At 42.6% G+C, this 23,646-nt stretch overlaps 1 protein-coding gene across 3 annotated transcripts in view; it reads right to left on the bottom strand.

Annotated features, from left to right (window-relative positions):
- FNDC3A (fibronectin type III domain containing 3A) overlaps positions 1 to 18,675 on the bottom strand; it is a 108,886-nt gene extending 90,211 nt beyond the window's left edge. Inside the window, exons 1-2 of one of the 3 annotated variants that reach the window (XM_072359797.1) lie at positions 18,537 to 18,675; positions 2,331 to 2,459 (exon numbers count right to left, since the gene is read on the bottom strand). In XM_072359797.1, coding sequence (XP_072215898.1) covers positions 2,331 to 2,432 — 102 coding nt within the window. In that variant the 5' untranslated portion in view covers positions 2,433 to 2,459; positions 18,537 to 18,675. Of the gene's footprint in view, positions 1 to 2,330; positions 2,460 to 18,331; positions 18,455 to 18,536 lie in introns of those variants that run through there. The other 2 variants (XM_072359805.1, XM_072359832.1) reach the window with 2 other exon arrangements.
- Positions 18,676 to 23,646: the final 4,971 nt, after the last annotated feature.

Genomic DNA, 23,646 nt, shown 5'->3' with positions numbered 1-23,646 from the left:
CACAAAAAAGAAACTGACAAATCCGTATAGCCTTCGACAGTGAAATTACCAGCTTGGTAAACAAGGGGAAAGCGGTAGATACTGCTTGTCATGACTTCAGTAAGGCTTCTGATGCTGTCTCACATAACATTCTCATATGGAAAATGATGAGCTACAGTTTAGACATAGGCAGTGTGGTGGACTGAGCACGGGCTGAACTGCCAGCCTGAGCAAGTAGCTATCAGCAACTGTCCACCTCAGTGCTTGTCGTGGGGCAGAATACTGCTTACTATCTTCAGCAAACACCTGGAAGATGGGACACAGTGCACCATCAGTACGTCTGCAAGTGGTATAAAGTCTGGAGGAAGTGTTGACAGCTGTTCTGCCAGCTAGAAAGACCTTGACAAGCAAATGAAATGGACCAGCAGGCATCGTCAAGCTCAGTGGAGGGAAACACATGGTCCCACCTCTGGAGAAGAAGAATCTCATGCAACAGTACACACCAAGGTTGGAAAGTGGCTTTACAAAAATGGACCTAATGTTCCAGGTGGACAAGTTGAATGAGAGCCAGCAACGCACCCTTACAGAAAAGGTCAACAGCTTCCTGTGTTGCATGAAGCAGAACACTGCCAAGGGAAGTGATCTTTCCCTCATCTAGTAGCTATGAGACCTGGAGTAGTAGGCCCAGTTCTGAGCTCCTCAGTATGAGGGACGTGGATATACTGCAGTCTAGCAAATAGCTACAAAGATGCTGGAAGGACTGTAGCATTTAATGTGTAAAGAGAGACAGAGCTGGGAGTGCTCAGCCTGGAGAAGAGAAGGTTCAGGAGAGGATCTTTTTATCAATGTGCACGAGTACCTGAGAGCAGAGTGGAATAAACAAAACAGAGCCTAAGTCTTCCTAAGGGCACTAGGGACAGGACAAAAGATAATGTGCACAAATTAAGAACCAACGAAGCATAATAAATTATCTCACTCTGAGGGTGGTTGAATACTGAGAAATATACTGTGGAGTCAGTTTTCTTGAGGAATGCCTAAGTCCCAACTGGATATGGCCCTGGGCAACCTGCTCTAGTTGACCCTGCTTTGTGTAGGCAAGATTTGACTACATGATCTGAAGAGATTCATCCCAACATCAAGTAATCTGCTACATGACTATGAGAAGTTTTAAACAACAGTAGAAAAAAATATATATAAAATAATAACATTTGGGTTAAAGAAATAAATGGTGGAATGCTTAACTTTACATACACGTTTTGTTCCCTTCTGTTTGCAAGGCTTCAAAATTAAACTTTACAAGGCCAAACATGCAAGAAAATAGTAACATTCATTTCTTTACATGTTACTGTTTCCCAAATTCAGTGTCCGAAAGCAGAACTGGGAGAAAGCAAGACTGAGTATTGCCTCTTCTCTCTGTTTCCAGAATGTTCTGCCAGTGCATTTAATAAATGAGATTTCTCAGCATTTAAGCTTATTCTACAAATATCACACTGCAGCCCAGACCCAATTTCATGAACTGCTGCAATCAATGCTCCAATTTCATTTTACATTCCTTTCTTATTTTTACCCTACAAAACAATTCCTCTTTATGATAACTAAAGATCAAACAAGAGACCAGCAGACTCCTGTCATCACAGGCAGTGATCTCTCTATCTGTTCAGATGCTCCATGACACTTAGTTTTTCCACCCCTTTTCTTCCATTAGAAGCTGTTCCAGAATCAAGCTTCTCTGGAATCTAAAATATTCTTCTGAAGTTAAAGATAGGGAGAATTATTATTTTTAAATATATATACAGTTTCTCTCTGGAGCTGACCCTTCTAAAGCATTAAAAAACTTCAGTTTTCCTTAGCCATCAGCTTGACTGTTTTCCCCTAACAGAACACCTGAAAAAGTATCCAGGCAGATGCAAACATACAAATCAAGTCCCACCATTCAAGACGCTCAGTTTTAAGGAAGACAGTCACTCTAGAGGCCAAAGTTGTTACCGTGTGTGTGAGCTAATAAGCTCTAACATAAGGCAAAGCTTATCAATCATAACAAGATCATGTGATAATGTAAATATGTAGCTTCTAAATTAAGACTTGGGCAAGGCTCAACAGCTTGGCAGCTGCCTAGTCTTGCATTTCTATGAAAACATTATTTCCAAAGACAGTTTTTCTGCCTCACACTGTTAAATAATAATAATAATATATTTCTTTTCTGCACTGGTTTTATCTTCACCTCAGTCCCTCAAATATATCTGTGACCAGAGCTGCACAAAAATATTCCATATGAAGATTTTCCTAGCATCAATATCAATGATGCTCCTGGAAAAAAGGGAGGGAAAGAGAACATACTGAAGTTTTCTTACCTGTTGTGCTCCATCCCCGCTAACAATTGGGGAAGTTAGAAGAGGGATTTCACTACTTATAATCGAACTGGTATCCAGTAATGGTGGGTGCTCTGCCATCATCGACGGTACACAAATTCACAAGATCACCTGCAAAGACAAAGTCACTCAAATGGTTAAACTATACGTATCTCTGAAGAGTTATCCTTCAAAAACAGCCTCGTGTGAGATTTGGGTTTTTTCAAATTACGAAGCTGCACACACATTAAAAGCTATGCTTTTACATCTCAGCAAGCACGTAAACTTGAAGATACTTCACCAACTAGGAAAAGCAATACTTACACAGAGGGTAGGTTTAGACCCCCTCTAGTGGCTGAACATTAGAAGATTCATCACAGCTTTTATGATATGAAACCAGATTTCTTTAACCTTTGATAATAAAGATTTTTGCCTAAATTTGACTGGAGCTACTGACCCAATGCCTACTGGAAAGATATGAAAACAGAAGCCTTAGAGTTTAGATGTACAGCATGTTTGTTTATATCAAAGTGGTATCGATCAACATCTATGAACAGGGGCAGCATCAGTACTGTTTTCTTTCCCATCTTGATATTCCCCCAACCAGGAACAACTGAAAGGTCCAAGTGAGACAAAAGAGGTCTTAGGTACAATCTTATACCTGTACTTAAAACAAAACAAAGCAGCATTGTTTTTATAGGCAGTAGGTCGTCCTTTAATAACTTTACTAGCAGCTAAAAACTGTAAGAAAAATAAACAGAGGCAAGAGGTCCCTGAAAGCAGTGAGCCAACTGAGCTCTGATGAGCACCCAGTAACAGCAGCAGAAGGAAAATCCAGCTAAGCGTCCTTATCTGTGACATTAACCAGCCATTAAAAGAAATGGTTTATGTGCTAGTGTGGTATGAGGAATTAAGACAAGATGAAGATTACAGTTTTTCTATGCAGGAAATGTGTATTATGAGTTTAATAAATGACTTCTGTAATTCTACTTAATTAAAAAATAAATAAATAAATCACCAACATCACTGAGTTAAGCTGGCTTAGTGTACCCTTCTCAACCCTGTCCCACTAGACCCTCACACTTGGTTTCTGAAATAAAAGAAGGGGGAAAAAAAAGCAAATCAACAATAATTAAGAAACTGATATTTCTTAACAAAACAAAGACAGATGGAAAAAAAATTCACTAGAGGCAAATAGCAGATCCAGAATTCCCATAAGTCAATTACATTTTCCATCTTGAAAACAGTGCTTAGCATCAAATTTATACGTAAATATTATGCTGGGGAAAAGCTTACACAGAATTTCTGAAGCAGAACTGCCTCCCTCCACCAGTACTTACTGTAGCCTGGTGAAACAAATCAGGAACAACTTTTAAAGTTACATAGTTTGACAGTCAGTAAGATTACTTGAGATCATCTGGCTAATGAAACTCTTATAAACACTTCTAAAACTAATACACCATCTGTTCACAGAGACATTTACTAGTCACAGCGTATAGCTTGCTTTAAATGAAAAAATACCTGACAAAATTGAAGGGATGGAGCCAGCTGAATGACTCCAGCGGTATGTTCTAGAGGTGTTATTTGATTAATTCCAAGAGCTGCTGTTGCAGCTTCCTGCACAGGTGTCTCAAACAATCTCTATCTCAGCTATACATATACGGTGCAGTTTGGCTGCTCCCATGCTGCAGGTTGTCCTACTCTAAAATGATGAACCTGGGAGAAAGAAAAAATAAAGCCTTCTGCAATGATCTTAGATAAATCGTTTACTTTCTTGGTATACCCTAAAGATTAAAGTTGAGGGGAGAAAGTCCCTCCAGGTTAAAAGTCTTTGAAACCTAACTGTGATTATTTAAGAACTGATCACCACTTATGCCAAGACATTTAATAGAAACACAGACTCACCAAGGCTGAAAAAGACCTCTGAGATCATCCCTTCCAACTCTCCACCTACCATCAACATTCCCCCACTAAATCACATCCCTCTGTACATCTAAACACTTATACCTGCTTAATTAGACCAATTAGTCTCCCAGGCACTGAGGACAGAGTTTTCTATCCCTACCTTTCTTTAAAAGCTTTCCTACACATCAAAAAAGTCCTCCAGACTACCATCAGTCCCCACAGCTTGTGCAGGTGGCAGAGGGCTGATGAGAGTTACTTGGATCATCTTTCAAGCTAGCAGGTTTGAAGGTAAGCTTCCCAGGATAATATCCAATGACCACTTAATGCAAAATGAACACACAGCCTGGAAGCAGGGGTTAGAATTAAGACATGCTTTCTCCCATGGTACTTATAAACAGGCTTGCTCTTGTGACATCTCTTAATCTCACAGGTACAGAACTAGCTATAGAGTCAGAGACAAATTGATTAAAATACTCCAGACTGTAATACAACACACTCCTGGTCTACACAGACATGGATTTCCTCAGGATTAATTCGAATCAAGCTCATTTTTCCCAAGCTATCCCACTAATGACTGGACTCTTAAATAAAAGAGCACTGGCTTCCGTTATCACACAGTGATTTTTGCCTGAATTTGTAGCTTGCAATGCCATTTAGTACTTGCAACATTTATTGGGCCTAAATCAAAACAATCCCATCAAATTGGACATGGATAAGAATTAAACATAACCCAAACCAATGCTAATATGACTGCCACAATCACTTTCGCAGCTCTTCCAACATGAGAACAGCACTGGACATATTTAACAGCTGTACTAAGATTCTTTTTTTCTTTTTCTTTTTCTTTTTTTTTTTTTGCAAGTGCTTAAAAACGTGGTTTATGAGAAACTGAGGTTCCTATAGGCACCTAAGTACTTCGGTTGATTGCACAGACTTTAGTTCTTTAACTGGGACACAGCTAAGTTCCATGCTGGATCTGAGGGTTTGATTTATTCTGGACATGAAGCACTGCTGCTCACTGATAAGTCCTGACAGGAGGCACCGGGCATGGTGTTATTCCTGATGTCCTTCACAACAATAATAGAAGTGCTACCTGTCAGGCTGCGTAATCAATCTAAAGAAAGAAGTAAATCAATGCTTTCTTGACAATACAATATTAGATTTCTTTGCAGTGCCACATGGTTAAAGCCTCACACAAATGTGGACCGACCAATGTTATATGCATCAAAAACCTTCTCCTCACCAGTGGTTAAGAGGCACCAACCTGTAGACACTGGTGTTCACTGCTGTACCCATCAGTAAGATGTGGTATGTCTACCACTTGCAGGTGCTTTCCCTTTAGCTATGAGAACAAGAACTGACAGGAATGTGTAAAGGTACAAGAACTGTATAGCAGAAGATGTCAGATAAAACAGAAAAGGTAAGCATCAAAATAACAAAAGTTCAATAAACCTATCTTGGAAAAAAACACAATTATACCATGTTTGATATAAGGGTATCAAGTGGGCACAGGGCATTTATATGAACAGAACCAGCTACCTTGCACTCATAGTTTCTGAAAGAAGAGATCTATCTAGAGCTCTGAAAAAAAGACATCCATATAACCCGAATCCTGGGTAAGTCTGAGAGGTCAGGAAGAAAACCACAAGTCTCACATCAAACAGCTGACTGTAAAACTGCAAATGGGACAATCTGCTCATGCCAGCCAACACCATCTGACACCAAACAGGTCCACAGACAATGCCACGTGTTATTAAAAGACAAGCATTAAAAGAGCTTATCCAACTGATAAGAATCTTCTGGTGGAAGATAAAGGTTCTGACAAGAGCACTGCTATAACAACCAGACCATTGTCAGCAATACACATTTTTCACCCCCCCAAAAAAATCATTACCTAGATTAGAATTGGAATGACAGCTGTCAAAAATATGAATGGTAAATGTAGCATTACGGAGCAGGTGAGTTTCAAATAGAATGAGAAGGATTAGTTCTAGGCTTCTCATTGTAAATGTTTTTAACTTGATTCTCAGGAAAAAACGAAAAGGAAGTTAGAAGGAAGTCTGGAACTGACAAACCATAGCAGCGATAAAAGACTTAGTCATTTCATTCTACTAAAATAGCATGAATACTTAAAAATATACTTTTTAAAAAGCCAGGTATACCTAAAGGTTTTAAATGCATGAAGGTAAAGCTATTCTTTCTAGAAAGAAAGATTAACTAAATCCTGTGAAGGGCTGATTCTTAGAAGGACAATATAATAGAAGTGGGCAGGCAGAAAAGCACAAGCTCCCCCCCAAAACTGCTAATGAGTTACATCCACAAGAGAACCTCATTTAGCAACATGGACAATATTTTTCCTGCCTCTGGCTGCAAACAAATTGGAGCTCTACTGCAACAATTTAACAAGCTTTGTCTCCAACACCCTCACTTTAAATTGTTGGTATTTGTTCGAAAGAATACTAAGAGCGACTGGGACTTCTGGACAATATTGTTCCTTGTAGGAAATACTCCAGGATTTTGGATGTTTGGACTAAGAGCACCACAAGATTTACTTCTACAGACCTGGATGCAATGCTGCAAAAGTTACCGTCCAGCACCAATAATCCACCTTCAGGTGAACAAAGGTAGAGACTGCATATGCCCTGACACAAACCAACACAGGTAAGACTAGCTGCAACAGACTGCAAAGTATGTGCATACCAACATTTTCACCTTACTGTGAGTAAAACCGCTCCTGCAGCTCTTGATGGTAGAGCTGTTTTTCATCTCCACCTGGTTTCCTAATGTCAATAGGAATGTTCAGACTCAGAATTTGAGGTCCCGAGGAACAGAAGCAACTTGCATTAGGACAACAGATGATTTAACTAGCCTTGTCAAGACCACTGAAAGCTAACAGGTAGCAAAGAAGGGGGTAAAGCAAAGAGATAAATCTAAGGATTTATGGCCAACTAACTGCACTGTTCTAGTAGATTAAAAAGGACTAGAAAAGCAAGACACCTTAGATGAATAGACAGATAATACGGTTGCTATGTACAGAAGCAGCTGAGACAATTTCCTGATAGTAGCCCCTTAAAGGCACAGTTATTTAGAAATACAGACTAACTCACACACAGCATTACTGCTGCATAAACAGCCTTTTTTTGTTGTTTCTTGGTACCAAATGTTCTTAGTAGTAGACATTCAAAGTGCAACGCAGGATTCTTTCAGAATCCACACTGAGTCTGTCACAGCATTCCAGGAAGATGCTGTCTGTCCTGAGTTTGTTACCAAGCGGGATAAGTTAATGTTTTGTACGAGACTTTGTACTAAACCACCCATCCCTACTACCCCAAGTTGCACTGCTATTCATTTTCTTTATCTTATGAAGATGTTCAAGTTTTCTGAAGGCTATCAAAGCTGAAACAATGTGAAAGCATCTAAGTTTCCTATATGTGACTTGTTAGAGACTCCAGGGGAGTCTGAGCAATCTGTACTAACAAGCCAGAAGGCCAGGTGACATTAAGGCTCAAAGGAGTTCTACTCAATAGTTCCATATGCAAGTACACATTCCTAAATTAAAATGACAATTAAACAATACATAAATACCTTTGGATTTTCTCCTTAAACACTTGTATTCCTCTCCAATACATACAACTCTGACTGCTACTCGGTCACTTGCTCATTAAGGGTTAAGGAACACTGCAAGGCTGAGATCACTGGGCAGTGCGTTTCCTCTGCACTGAAAAGGCTCAGCCTTTCCATCCCCAAGAGTCTAGCAGCTGATCTTAACGACAGCCTCTGAAAACACATCAGCATTAAATCAGCTGGATCACCAAGGTAAAAGAACATGAGTCAGCAGCATGCATTCTCATAGCAACGCGTGCTGGCAGCACGTTGGACTGCGTTAGCAGAAGCACGGGATGGGTGCTTATTCCCAGACAGTCAGCACTTACAAGGCAGCATCTGGAGTACCACATCCAGCTTTGCTTTTCCCAGCCACCCCCTCAGCACGAAAGAAGTGCCCCAAAGACAAACAGGCTTAAGCAAATGACAGCCCAGGAAAAGCTATGAAAACTGGAGAAGACTAGGGGTCACCTACCTGCTGGATTCCACTACCTACAGGTGCCTAGGGAGAGATCAAACCAGTCTTCCTGGAGGCACACAACAGAAGGAGGAGAAGCGATGAACAACCACAGGAATGGAAATTTTATCTGACCAGAAGGCAAAAAGGTATCTTCATTGTGAGTTGTGTGGTACTGGAACAGGCTGCCCTGAAAGGCTGCAAACTATCAACCCTGTAGACAAGGGATCTCCAAAGTGGGGTGCATGTATCCAAGGGGGTGGAAAAGACAGCCCCTTGGGGTACAAGAAGAACACGTTTCTTGTGCTATCACTAAGTACAAGACTTCTCTACCTCCCTAATTAATACCACAACATTCAAGGCAACTTAACCCTCTGATACTCTAATTCCATCAAATCTGGTGACCAATAGATACGTTTATTATTACAGAGACTGCACACAAGGGCCTTGATTCTACAGAACACAAGGTCAGGAGGTGAGCAGTGAGAAGACCAAAGCATGCAACACAGAAAGGTACGGCATAAGGAACAGACTCAGTGAAATCAACACTAAACATTTCCAAATAGTGTCTTGATATTAAACTACTTGTGACAATAATGGTTCCACTCCAAGATTTCCCTGTCAGTAGAGCAGTTTCATACATGCTGCAGCCTGCATCATGTTACAGCTGCCAGCACAAGGTTGCCATGAGGTGTTTTCCCAGTGGGCCTCAGCAGACAGGTGTGCATTCCTTCCTCACCTGGCTCCTCCTGAAGCTCTGCTCCCCAGGAATCACAGGCACAGCGTCCTCAGAGGACTGGGCAACTTCCAGTCAGAATGGAAAGCTGTCCTGCTCAGTAGGCAACTCCTTCTAGGCTTTGCCTAAGGTCAAGGACTGAACTTAAGAGAATCCAAAAGGCTGTAAAAGCATCATCCAGTTGCAGTGCAAGAAATGTCCTATCTTGCCTTTCCCAACACGAATACAACAGGTTCACTTTAAGTGGGCAACACGGTAAACAGCTGAAATACTAAAGACCTGTAAATATAGCTTAAAGCCTCACATCTAAGTGACTCTTCAAGATGAGAGCTACTATTTCAACGTTTCCTTTGCTTTACATGTTCATAAGTACTCACCATGTCCATTCTTTGATGACTCCTGAGAGATAAATGTATCATCTCCCACAGGTCTCCTCCTGCCAATTTGAAATCTGGAAAAATGACTATCAAGATTCCTCCTTATCCTTCAAATCAGCCAACCCTCTGAGAAGTCATCAGATAGGGCTGAAAGTATAAGGGCCCAGCATGTACAAACAAGCTAAATCAGAGGAAGCTCTGAGAACAAAATACACCACTGTATCCTTGAGGTGAAGAGGAAAGGACAAAGCGTATGTGACAGATGTTACTCATGTCACTGCTGAGGTAGAGGGATGGTACTGGTACAGAAATGTAGAATATAATTACCCAGTGATCCATGAGGTTGCACATGAGCTATTAAAGCTAAAAACAATAACCAAATTCTCTTCAGCTGGTCTTATAAGAAAATAATCCCAAGCTAGCAGAATGGCTACTTTTCCCTCCATGAAGATTGACCATAGTTAGGTGTGGCAATTACAGTACAGCAGCTTTTGTGCTTTTCAATTGGAACCAGTTTTTTTTTTAATTAACATACAATTTCTCTAAAATATCTGCTTTGCTTTCTCAGCTTTTCCTATTTTAGAAAAGCGATTCCTGCAAAACTTGGTGAAATGTTTTGTAACAGAACAAAGAACTGCTATTTTTTGTCAGAAGAAAAGTGCTTTGTGGAACACGTCTATTTCACTGTAATTTGACAGACTCCTTTTAAGTGATGTGAAACAAATGGTTATTCCCTTTAGTCTTGGTGTTTAAAATGCCACAGCTGCAAACAGGCAGATATATAAAAACTCGAAGAAGTGTAGTTTTGTAAAGTGAATCAACAGCAACAAAGCGACAACAGTAGAAACTGCAAATCAGAACAGTCGGGAACAAAGATACACTGCAAAGCATTTTCATAAGCAATGCAATTCCCTACAGGAAAAAAGAGAATCCATAGCCTCTCCAATGAGGTAAGGAAATACTTCACTCATAGCTCACAAGTGGCGTCAAACACATTCGCTAACACAATTCTCAATGAAAACCCAGAAACCAAATACACATCTCTGTTCCTCCTGTTACTGCAGGGACACGGATGCTATAAGTTGTACAATGAACACAACACAATTAAGGAGAAAATACCAATTTGTGAGCAACCCTGAGTTACACAGGAACAGCCACAACTGGTTCCAAGTCCCTCTCCACAGTCACCGTCTGCTCTCCTCAACACAGCCAATAGCCACAACTGTAAGGCTTTGCTGGGGAAGCCAAGCATATTATAATAAGTCAATACTTGCATCAGGTTGTCTTCATACTGCAGGTTGCAAACTGTAATGATTTAGGAGCAGCCTGAAGTGCAGTTCATGCATTCATGTCATCGGTACAATAAGCTATATGAGAACGCACGGTAGGTAACTGGAAACACTCCAGATGTTCAAGTTTAATGCATTTCTATTTATGAGCCAGCAATTTTTGAACCTCTGCCAAACAGGCTAGGCTCTTATTAACAGCTAATGTAGGAAACCAAACTTCTAAAGGTGAGCGCTGCATAGAGAAGAACTACTAAATACTGATAAACCAGTCTTCTGGAGAGGGACAGTATGCTCAGGGATGCTCACACTTCTCATCTAGTCTGGCACTTTGACTGTAAAATGCCTGATTGTACATACGATGATCAATGCAGCGGAGACCACCTGAAAACACCACATTGTGGTTTTTAATGCTACCATTACTAGACTGTTAATAAACCACCCACAGCCCACATCTGGATCAAGTACACATGAAGCAATTGCATAAAGAGTTCAGTACTTTCCAACAATTTGCTCCTCCCTCAAACACCATCAGAGAAGAGAAGCCAAAACTGGTTGTGTAACTTCTGGGAAGCAGTAACTGCAACCACATAACAAATCAGGGAGCTAATCTGTTCATTACATTCAGATCTACTTTGATAGCATGCATTTTAAATCAATGAGTGAGCTGTCAGCACCACAGTGCATGCTTAGCCTCAGTCCTTAGCAGGCTCGTCAATGTGATTCAGTTACACCTTGCTTGGGAGCTACAGGACAGCCTGCCGGTCTTGTAGAAGGTAAGCAGTCCTGGGAAGGAGCCTTAAAAATAAATGAGACCGAAGTGTGTAGCATCCTTGCTACACAAATTATCAAAAGACATACAACGCAGTTTCAACTTTATGCCACATTGATCTAAACTACACGGCTGCTTTGTTAGTTTTACCCTCCTCTTATTCTCAAGAACTCCTTTAATCTCTCCTAGTTTTACTTTTATGAGGGCTAAATTAGGTTCTCCTACGATTCTGCCAGGACTGGATTTCCTTCAGTTTATTTTCTGAAGATCACAAGGGTTGAAAAACATCTTGGCCTTTCCCAGTTAACCGTTTCTCTTGCCTACATTTCTGTTTCAGAACATTTGCAGAGAAAACAAGCCTGTACAATGCCAGGAATGAAGCTACTCTCATTTGTTATCAGCTCCCTCTTTCTGGCAGCTATATAGTAAGGACAAAGTTTTTGTGTAATTCCTTGAAGGCAAACTAAACAACAACAACAATGTATTTCTTTATTAATGTGCTGTAAGTGGTCAGCGAGACACATTTATTGCAGAGACAGCTGCTGGTCTTGGAGCTACCAAGAGTGCACGATTCAAGAACAACAAGCAGCTTTTAAAGAATTCTTACAAAACAGCCTCTTCCTGCATGTTCTGAAAGACAAAAAAACTATGCTTCTAAAGCACAGGTTAACATAGGATCAATGAGGCTGCAGATCTTCAAATTCAAAATACAGGTCTCTGCTTCTATAACGAATGGGGTAACAGCACAGAACATAACAAGATAAACATATAGAAACTATGTCCAGTTCTGGGCTCCCCAGTACAAAAAAGACAGGGATCTCTTGGAAAGAGTCCAGTGGAGGGCCACAAAGATGGTGAAGGGCCTGGAGCATCTCCCCTATGAGAAGAGACTTAGGGAACTGGGTCTGTTTAGCCTTGAGAAAAGAAGGCTGAGAGGGGACTTGATCCAGGTTTATAAATACCTGAAGTGTGGGAGCCATAGTGGCGAGGCTGGTCTCTTTTCAGTAGTGCGTGGGGACAGGACTAGGGGAAATGGGCTGAAACTTCAGCATAGGAAGTTCCGCACGAATGTGCGCAAGAACTTCTTTACAGTGAGGGTGACGGAGCACTGGAACAGGCTGCCCAGGGAGGTGGTGGAGTCTCCTTCTCTGGAGATATTCAAGACCCGCCTGGACGCCTACCTGTGCAACATGGTGTGGGGAGCCTGCTTTGGCAGGGGGGTTGGACTCGATGATCTCTAGAGGTCCCTTCCAACCCCTATAATTCTGTGATTCTGTGAAACTACTTTCCAAAAGAAAGAACACACCCAAAAAGCCATACTTGAGTCTTAAAAGCACACCTTTCAGATCTACCTGTTAGGAAGACTTTTAACTGCTAGCTAGTACTAGCAGCTCCCATCTGCACTGCCATGAGCAACTGGCCAACAACACAGTGAGTTAAACTGGAGAACAGACAGAGCTTTAAGATATTCTTCAAAACTTGGCCAGTGTTAAGCTAGATCAGTTCCCTGAGCCATTTCACTGCGCAGACGTGCAAATGCCTGCCAAGCACAGGAAAAAGTGGACACAGATCAACTATTTCTTTTTTAGCATCAATGCATAGCACTTGTGAATGCAGTAGTAAAAAAAGCCCACAGGCAGCCAATCTGGCAGGTGCTTCACTTCCCTAATAGTAACACATGCAGTTCAACAGCATCTCAAGGTGAAGGCAACTCATTGAGTTAAATGTGCAATTGATGTCCGAGTTCTCCATCAACAGAGGAGTCTCTGCAGCTACAGAAGGGGAAGATCAGCAAAGCCAGAGCAGCACACCTAGGACTAATTGTCAACAGTCAGTACTCTATAGCTTCTTTCAGTCTTCCTTTCCTAGTACCCTCTTGCAGCTTGCATTTACTCTTACTGTAGAAGTCTCCTAATAGTTCATTAATAGATACATAGAAGTATTAGCAAATAGTTACAGCCACAGCTCTCTCTCATTGCCAGGACACTGCATGTCACCTGTTATTGCTTTGGAACTTCTTATGCTTCTATAAAGACATCTCATTTTTTCCTTACAGATTACTTTGCAGCTACAGGCAAACTTCTGCTCAACATTAGTAATAAATTTGCAGCCCTACAATTGCTTCCCCACCCCAAAATGAAGCTAATCCCCATAATGGTTTTGTTGCTAACATCTCAGTTTCCTCCTGCCAATTCAGAGTAGATAAAGCTTCCCCACTCAAAATAACAAACACCAAAGAACGAAGCCTTGCAGTCTGAAAAGTGTCAAGTTGGAGAGGCAGCATTTATTTTGCGATACAGGGATAAGATATGGTATTAGCTATGGGAAAAAGAGCAGCCTGGCCATACCCCATGCTTGTAGGATCTGACACTAACTCTTTGTTTACCACAGACATTGTATCTGCACGCTGGGGAAACTCAATAGCATTTACAAGGAAGTATTTACATATGTAAACTATAGTGCTTTGTTTTGTTCTTTACGCTTTATAGTAGATGTAAATATTTGTGAAGCTCATTTCCACCTCAAGTTATTCAAGATCAAAAGGCACTAAGAACCGAGCTTCACAGTTCTAAACGCAACCCACATATAAAAATCAAAGCACGTTCAGAAAGAGCTGCCATACAGAAAGTGAAGTTGGCACTCTTGTGCCACGTACTCTTTTCACTCCCTTCAGTTACCTGAATCATGCTGCTATTCACAGCTGTCACAGTACAAATCCTTTAGGACCTTGTCACTTTCCCACAGACAGAACTTCCCAGACATAAATCAGGAAGGTTGTTTTCCTGTTTGCTGGTTGTTCTGGGGTTCTTTTCCTCCTCATAAATCACAGAGTGTATCAGTTCAGTCTCGTGAACTGTCATAGCTGCAAAGCAGTTTTCTTGACATTATATTACAGAAAGTCATGTACTGCTAGGAAGGAGGACTTCAGAGTTTCTAGAAAGCAGAAGAGATTTACCACACCTTAGAAAGTGCTGATCTTCTCTTTCAGTGACAGATTAAGCTCAGATTGAAAACTTGTAGATATTTTGATAGTTCTTTACGTATAAATTAAGCAGGTAGTAAAGTGAAACATTTTCCCATTGCTCTTAAATGAAGGTTTGCAACTCTTATTTTGTCCCATGTACTTTAGAACAATGCTGGAAGGAAGGTCAGAGCATACTCTGCACTCCTGTTTCATCATTATGCCAAACTCCTGTTGGGATTGTGTTTGGCACACAAGGTACCAAGCTGAAAGCAGGGTAACAATGTTAACCACAGTTGAGTTTGACTGCCAAAGTTGGCTGTGGAACAGCACAACCATCGGGCCCGGTATGTCTATTTGGCTCTGTTTGAGAGGCACTGTGAAGACACTGGCAATGAACGTGGCATTAAAGTTTTAGTGAAGTGTTTGGAAAGCACAAGGATATATTCAATTCCTGAAGTTCTGCAGCAAACAGAAAAACATTCTACACCAATACAATTGTGAAGGGTAATAGCACAACCCTCTAGACAGTCACTCAATATTAAGGCACGAGCTACAAATTACAGTTTGTTATTGACAGAATGGCACGTTAAATTCCATTTCCATTTTGTCAAAAACGTATATGACAGCTCATCAGAAACATTTGCACTGGTTGCAGGCTCACATGATGGAAGCACAGCTGGAACAGGACCAGATCTTAGGGGTGGGAGGCAGACTTCAAAAATATTTGTCCAACCTGAAACTAAATGCAGATTGACTGGAACAATTAAAGATGACAGCCTGCCAGAAACATGCAGTGCTATGAAGTGTTACAGACACTTTCTAAGCATTCTTCTACCCCCCATCAGCCCTACAAAACACAGACCCCCTGGATGGCAATCCAAAACACTGCTGCCCATAAGCAAAAGCACAACGTGTATCGATAAACATGTTTATGATAATGGTTAAAGAGTGCTTTCATACTGGCATCAAGCGAACACCAGCATTAAGGAAGCTCAAAGTTTAATGTGTTTGGCAAAACAGAAGGAAAAAGTGCTCATCCTGCAGCCTGGGAAACATTGGCCCCATGAGCAAAGTAAACATTATTTGTGTTTACTGTACAGAAATAGCTGTTATGTACTCATTCCAAACTATTATCACTTTCCTCATCTACCGGCGGTATCTTTTAGTTAAGCTGAAAAACTGACAATCCAAGTCAAATCTGTTTTTACTACATCTGGTCTTACAGGAAAAGCAATGGCTCTCCCAATTCACCTCGACACCATAAAGTGCAGCTAAGCAGAACCTCACTACAAATTGCCTGAGAATTTTCCTGAGCCAATAGTCTTAAAGAAATGGATGATAAAGTAGAGAGGTGTTATTGACAGATAGAACCAAGAGAATCCAACTCGTATTTCAGATCATAGAGATGCGCCAATGAAACACGACATGTTACCTGTAGACACTTCAGCAGAGATTGAACTAGAAATCCCTTCACAATTGGAAGCTGGAGGTCAAAAAAAAGGTGCAGAGCTGCTGGATGCTGGAGGGCAGACTGGAATTCCTCAGGTTCCACAAGGCAGGGACAACGCACACCGATGGCTGCAGACAACAATACTGTCTAGGAAGCAGGCCTGCAGCTTCATAAAAGCTGTCTTCTCTAATACCTGGCACGCACTGTTTCAGAAATTACCTGCCAGCAAGTTAAAATAGCGAGATGCATAAAAGCACTGAGAAGTTAGAACCATTTAGAGAAAAATATTGACCATGCTGAAAAATTGTACCTTCCCTGCAGTCAGGCTTCAAGGCTTTGGCTTCCCAGTTAAGTGCTATGACAGAACGTTGCAGTAGCACGTTCAGTCAAGTAGTTAAAGTTGCAATAACAATTAGGAAGGATCTCCATTAGGTATCTTGAGCCAGAACAATCATCATCATAACACTGACGTAGATCCAAATTCAAGCTAAATTAAATGGCCACAAGGCAAAGAATAACAAACAAAAGCATCCCAAGATCCGCAGAACTCACAGCCCAAAGCAGATGAGTTATTGGTCTGATTCATAATTCAAGTTACTGCAGTTCCATTACATTATTACCAATGAAAATCAAAAGCCTTTACGTTCACAAAGCAGTGGAAACTCATAGTTTGAAAAAGGTCAAGATGCCACTAAGATGAAATCAGATAACTTCAGCATTGTGTGTAAAGACCAGAACTTCAAGTAACTCTTACACACAGTGTGTCATAGAACAGAAGAAAGCCTCAGAAGGTCTCCACCTGTTCTGAAAGCCCTGAGACACTCATCTGATTCCATTTACTGCTATCTCCTATTAGTCTGTGACTGCCCAAAGCAGACTGCTCCCACCCTAAATGAATATACTGCTGAATCCCAGGCTTCCTGAGGTCAGAACTGTCTCTATCAAACAAGGTTTCCGTAGCCAAACCCTGACAGTCCTGGTGTAATTGATTCAGAATGTAAATTCCCATACTCCCCCTGGAAAAAAGGCAGCAAGAAAACCACTCAGGTGCAGTCTGCCAAAACAAGTCCCACATTCAGACCTCGTGTCAAAGTAATTTCCCAAGCAGGTGGTAGAGTCACCATCCCAGTAGGTGCTTAATAAACATGTAGATGTGGCACTGAGGGACGTGGTTAGTGGGCATGGCGGGGATGGGTTGATGGCTGGACTAAACTTGAGTGGGGTTTTCTTCCTCCAACTTTAATGATTCTACAACTTGTGTGCACTCCGCACACACAGAACGAATTGAGACCACAACACCACCTTCCCAGGCTTGATCTGCACCCCTCCCACTGCCCTGCATGCTCAGCAGGAATACCAGTTACTACGACCCCCATCCAACCTGCAGTACTGAGCTCTGCACACACCTCCTGCTTCCACATGCACACAGCCTCCTCCCCACATCAAAGCTCGTTACTTCTACACTCCCCAGCTGATTGGACTTTACAATTGTTTAAATCGATGGATAAAATGCCACTGATTGCACTTGCTGATTGTGAAGTGCTGCTGAGTTGCTGTGATTTACGCTGTTTCATGTCATGGAATATACACACATCCATGCATCCATCATGGCTACAGCAACGTTTTCTGTATAGCCGGGCAGCACAAAACACAAAGTTACCTATTGTCATAACAACAAAACAAGCTCGAAGCTCAGAAAGGCTCGCTTCTACTCCTGCAAAGACCAACGCTACCAGACGCTCAATGACAAGCTGCTGTGAGATTTGAAGCCTTCAGGCTGATTTAAGGCATTTACACATCCAAACACAGACGTCAAACGGTACAAAGAGCGTTTCCCAGGAATGACTTCACGGCACCAGCTGTTCTGGAAGCAGCCCGACACTCCGTGTGGCCGCATATCGCCTCGGATAGGTTAAACAAATTCCCAACCCGTCGGGATGTGGACCGCTCGTTCCCACCCGCTCTACGTGCCACCGACCTTCTGCTTATTCGCTTCGCGCCGCGCAATAAAAATCAGCTGGCAAGTTTCGTTTTTGCTTTCCGTTGGTTTCACTTTCCAGCTGCCTGCAAGCCGCGAAAAGTTTCTGTTTGGGTTAAACCCGTGAAAGGGAGAGAGACGAAGGCAGCCGAGCGGGCGCTCCGGCAGCACTCGCTGAGGTAACGGGGAGGAGGCGGCACACCCCTCACTCGGCGCAGCACCCCGAGCCCCAGCGCGGGGCACAGCGCGGTGCCGGAGCCGCCCGCCCTTCTCCCGCCGCCTGTCAGCGCCGCTCGGGCCCCTCCCAGCCGCCCCCTCCCAACAGCGGGACCCCCCCCCCCAACACACACACCCCCCGCCGGAGCGAGACGCAAAGTTTCCCCCCGCCCTCCCGGCGGAGACGCGGTCCGGCCGCTCTCCCCGCCCGGGGGTACGCGATGCCGCGCCCCGCTCAGTGCTCCCCGCCCCGACTCACCGCCATGGCCCCGCCGTCCCCCGGCTAACGGTCCGAGCTCCGCCGGCGGCGGGCAGCGGCTGCAGGGCGGGGAGCGGGGGGAGTTCCCGATGGCGCAGCTCGGGCAGGGGCGGCGCCGCGCCGGCCGTTCCCCACCCCCTGCCCGCCCCTCAGGTACCTGCGGTTCACCCGCCGCCGCGTCACCCCTCCCCTTCCCTCCCCGCACCTGTCACTGGCCCCCGCCGCTGGCGCTGTCGCCGCCGCCTCCGCCCCGCAGCCCCAACGCTCCCTTCAGCTTCGCCCGCCGGAGCGCGGCAGCCATCTTTGTGGAGGGCTGGGAGGGGCCGCGAGGGGGCAGTTAGCTCCGCTGCGCACTGCGCCTGCGCGGAGAGCCGCTCCCGGGCGGAGGGGCGCGGTCAGGGCGGGGGCGGGGCCAGCGGACACTGGGGGGCGGGGCCAATTGGGTGAGGGGCGGGGCCTGTGGGGCAGAGGTGGGAAGCTCTGCTGGCCTTGGCTTGGGGTCGTGGGCCTGACCCCTCCTCGGTCAGGTGTTTGTGCCCACACACACCGTGTCCAGCGTGCTGCTCGTGAGAGAAAAAGGGAAATAACGCATCTTCTCCAGATGCTTTTGCAAGGAGGAAGTGTCTTCCCGCAACACCTGCAGTGCCCAGCTGATGTCCCGAATGCTAATTTGTGATTCTCTTTTGCTTAACGTCTGTCCTTTCAACCGTTGTGGATCGAAATGATTTTCCTACAGCATTGGGCTTAATGACCTTCCACAGCAGCGAGCTGAGCAGAATGAGCCGCTCCATAAAGCGCTTTTGTTAATTTGCCTTGAAGTTCTCTGTTATTGAGTTAATCAGTTGCTATTTCTCTTGCATATCAGCTGTGTGCAGAGCACTTCTGCAGTTAATGGCACACAGAAGACAGCCCAAGGGTGCACCAACTGAAGTCTGCCATCCTGGTTGCTCGCTGTAGGCCCCTCTTCCAGAACTCACCATTTCCCCGGTGAAGCAGCATCCTAGGATGTGGTTTGTCAGATCTCCAAAGCTGGGGAGACTGGGACCTGATCGATATTTGGATGAGCCACCTCGTTAGGTGTTACAGACCGCGCTGCCGGTGATTCATCCGGTGGCTTTTGCCTGTCTATGAGTCAGGGCTGAACAAATGCCACCGTGCAGTGCTTGTGGGCTCTGCTGTCCACTTGCACAGCACTGGAGAGCTTTGCCAATTGGATCTATTGGGAGGTCACTTGTGTGCTGTCCAGCTGCGCAGCATTCAAGAGCTCTGCCAATTGTATTTGTTGGGAGATCATTTGTATTCCTGGTGTCAAAACCCTCCCTTGCATCCCTTGCAGGCGAAATTAAGTGATCGGTGCAACGTTTTGTGTGCGTTGGTACAGATTTACGGCGATGAGAGGGAAAAGCTGAGAGTGTTTTGGACTGTTCTCCCTAGCTGAGCACTGGTCCACGTGGCGTGTAGGTTTGCATTGCACGACACAGTCTGCTTCCTTCTTTTTTAGGTCACAGATATTTAAACGCCTGTGTATAGAATTCCATTTTCTGCTGGAAGAACATTTAAAGTCACCTGAAAAATCATTCTGAGTAATATAAGGACTAGGGAAAGCCATATATAGTGATCTCTTTATCTATTTTATGGACTGATGTGAATAAATGGATTTTTCTAAAAGAAAACAAAATTAAATTGAGATTATTTACCAGTCTAAATCGCATGTGCAGATTTCAGCTACTTGCAGATGATTGACCAAATGCTCCTGCTTTCATCCACTGTAGAACTTCCCAGAAGAAGCCATGGAGGCGTAATTTCTTTACTGTCTTGTATCAGATAGACATCCAAGTACTCGTGAAAATCATTTTATGAACTTTAGATGGTAGCTAAACCCAGTATATGAGACAAGAGAAGACAAATCCATTAGAAGATTTGCAGTTTATTCCCTTAAGATGTATAATTCTTTGTCTGGTAGTGCCCGCTTTGTGTAGCCGTCCTTTCTGCAGTCAAACTAAGGTACCAGCTATAGGGAATTCTTAAGAATGGATGTGAATATTTCATGTTTGCATTAAGTTGCATTAACTCATAAGAAACAAGCAGCAGTGCAGTGTTTGGGATGAGGATTGGGCAACTCATGCTAATTTCAGAATCTGTGTTGCTTTAATCAAATTTCCTTTTCTTTCCATCCTTGCAGGGAAAGCAGAAAGTCTCAAATTCCAAAGTTAAAATAGTATGACTATTGCAGGATTCACCACTTCAACATCCAGCAGTTGTGAGTTGAGTTGAGTTACTTTTGTTACTGCTTTTCCTGTGTCCTTTCAGGTATCCTGTATCTTCACCTGAGCTGCACAACAGTCATCATATCTGTCCAGGTCTCTTTCAAAGATGCTGCTGGCCATCAGGAGTTATTTACTGGCTTCTGATTTGTCTGAAATGAGTAGAACTGTAAAAATCTCTCTTTAATGTTGCAATAATGTAACAAAATAGAAGTTTGATGAGAACTGTATAATGCTAGGCATGATTCATTGCAATGGTAAACTACATGTTTATGAGGAAAAAAAAAAGAAGGAGCCTGAGATTTAATTGATATGATCAGCTGGGTTTTTACACAGTTTGACAAACGAGTGAAATTAAAATGCATCACGCAGTGGTATATAATAAATTGTTTATTGTCTCCTTAACTTGTTTTTTGTTTTTATCAAAATATGGATAGGCACCTTAAAAAGACGCAAATCCAGGAATCTCTGCCTTCTTTACCTGCTTTTCATGACAAAGATGGTGAAGACAATCATTCTCTGATAGGATTAAACCAGCTGAATATATAGAATTATGGTACCAAAATGAATGGGAGGATTAGATGGATAAAAACGTTAATCCAGTCATAGACAACAAAATTCAGCCATTCAGATCTGGCATTACGGGAACAGCTTTAACATAGTATCAAGGATTTGGGGTGATTTGCTTTTTGTTTTATTCAGAGGGTGGGTGGAATATGCTATTTCCCTTCCTGATTCATCTCCTTTTCTGGAAGGGATGCCACCGGTTTTAACAGGATTACTTGCAAAATAGTGCATTGCTCAACAAGAGCAGGCATGGCCGATCATTTCCTTAAGATGTTCAGGTGCAAAAACAAACCAAACTCTATCAGAAAGAATTAATTAGTTTAAAATTTTTGCAAACACTGTGCCAAGATTAAGACTTCGAAAACATTAGCTGGAGCCCTACGGAAAGAGTGGTCTAATTGTGCAGCGTTTAATTACTTAAAGGTGTATTTGCCAACTGGAAAAGCAAAATAAAGACAGGGATTGCATGCACAGAAAGAGCGAATGCACAGCTTAGATCCTGAGTTCATTTATCTCACTTTATTAAAATAGAGAAATACATATATGGCACAGAACTACTTGTTGTAATATTACTTTTTAAACTTAAGTCAAAAACCCCACGTAAGAGTGATGAAATGTTCCAAACAATGACATTCACCTTGGGATTCCTGAAGCTGGTTCTTTTGTATCTTGTAAATCTTAGTTATTTCTGGATAAACGTATTGAAATCAGCCGCTAGTTGAACTATGATTTTTTTCCGTCATGAATCGAAGGTATAATTTTATATTACAGAAAGCTTTGAATCCATACCTAAAGCAGTGACTGTCAACACCAACAAAGCGGTATTTATTGGCTTCATAACTTTTAAAAACCGCTGATATTTTTTTTGGCTTTGTACACTGGGGTAATTATGAACTGTCTTTAGTGATCCCTTAGCAAACTAACAGTTGGCTCGTAGTAGATAAAGTTGAATAATAAAGCAGACCTGGTCGTAATGGAAAGGTTCACTAGAAGCATATTTTGAATTTGTGCTTCTTGGAATACTTTTGTTGCCCTTCTTTTCAGGTCATGATTAAAATTTAGGCATCATAAGATCTATTGGTTGGAAGCAGGAAGGCTTACACAACTCATATGCTAAGTTGAAAGTGTCCAACACGCTAGTCCATATTTATATAGGGATTTTTTTCTTTCTTGAATGTACAGAATTTCATACCTGAGCTTATTTATTATTATTTTTTTTTTCTCGTAGATTTGCTGTCAGGATAAACAGCAGTTTCCATTTCATCAGATGGACCACCAAGAGTTCAGCATGAACTGTCTGAAAGATAGGCTTTCTTTTGGTACCTGGCAACATTTAGGATGGGTTGACTGTGTTTAGGACTCTTTGACCCAGTTCAGTGGCAAGGAGGTTACCTTTCCAATTTAAGCATCTCTGCCTCTAAGTTGAGGAGTTTTGAGACACACAAGATTTCCATTATCTTGTTCTGAATTGCAGGGTTTGGGGTTTTTGCACTGACTCCTTTTTTCCAGCCTTTTGAAGTACCAGGCTCATGTTGTGCTTGCAGACAAAGAAGCTGAAGAAAGTTTTTGTCGACTTCTTCACATAAGGGTGCATTTTAAACTTGTTCAGTGAAAGGCCTCGCAGTGCAAGCCCTTGTCTGGCAAGATAACAGCCTAAGTTCAGTGTGCTCATGGAACATTAATTAGTCTCTTCATTCAGATTTTCCTGTTTTCTTTTTCCTTTTTTTCCCCTCTTTTTCCAATAGGACTGAATATATAGCATGTCGCCAACATTCTCTGTGGTTTTCTGGAAGAATTTAACTGCTTCATGGTGGCTTGGAGGAAGCTGGTTCCTCTCATATATACATGTTTTTCAAGACTTTTTCTTCCAAATGAGGTAACCAGACGGTGCGAAAGCATCATCTGTGTGTTCAGGCAAATACCACTTGGACCTACAACCTCTGTGATGGTAGAAATCAAGTATACTTCACCAGCTTCAGAATAATGGAACCATTGAAAATTTACAAACCAGGATGAGCACAAAGAACAGTCTTGTTTTGTGAAGTTATGTGCAGGAAAAAAGCTCGAGTCGTGGTTGATGAGGTGTCTCAGAAATGTTAACAGTGTCAAGCAACTGGCAATTGGTTCCTGTGGCAGGAAATAGCTAAGGCAGCTCAGTGCTACAAGCAGTAGAAGCTGGCCTTATTGTTGTTGGAATTGTAGTTTCCTCCTTTTTAATCATCTGTGTTGTAAGTGAATTTGTTTTAGCCCCTGGAGAATACATATTCTACTTTCGTGTGGTCTCTGCACATTTGGTAAGAATGCTACTGGCTAATGTACACACAGCTCTTGGGCAAGCTAAACTGCTTAGCTGGTCACTTGGTTTATGCAACTGTGTTTGTTACAGGAAGCCTGAAACATGGAAGGATGCATGTCTATGCTATGAAGGGCTATTAAAAACAAAGACACCACCTCTGATTTTGGGAGTCTCAAAGCCACAAATTG

This window comes from Excalfactoria chinensis, chromosome 1, assembly GCF_039878825.1.
Source record: "Excalfactoria chinensis isolate bCotChi1 chromosome 1, bCotChi1.hap2, whole genome shotgun sequence".
Lineage (NCBI taxonomy): Eukaryota > Metazoa > Chordata > Aves > Galliformes > Phasianidae > Excalfactoria > Excalfactoria chinensis.
The sequence above is the reverse complement of the archived record's forward strand: the minus strand, read 5'-3'. Positions and strand labels throughout refer to the sequence as shown.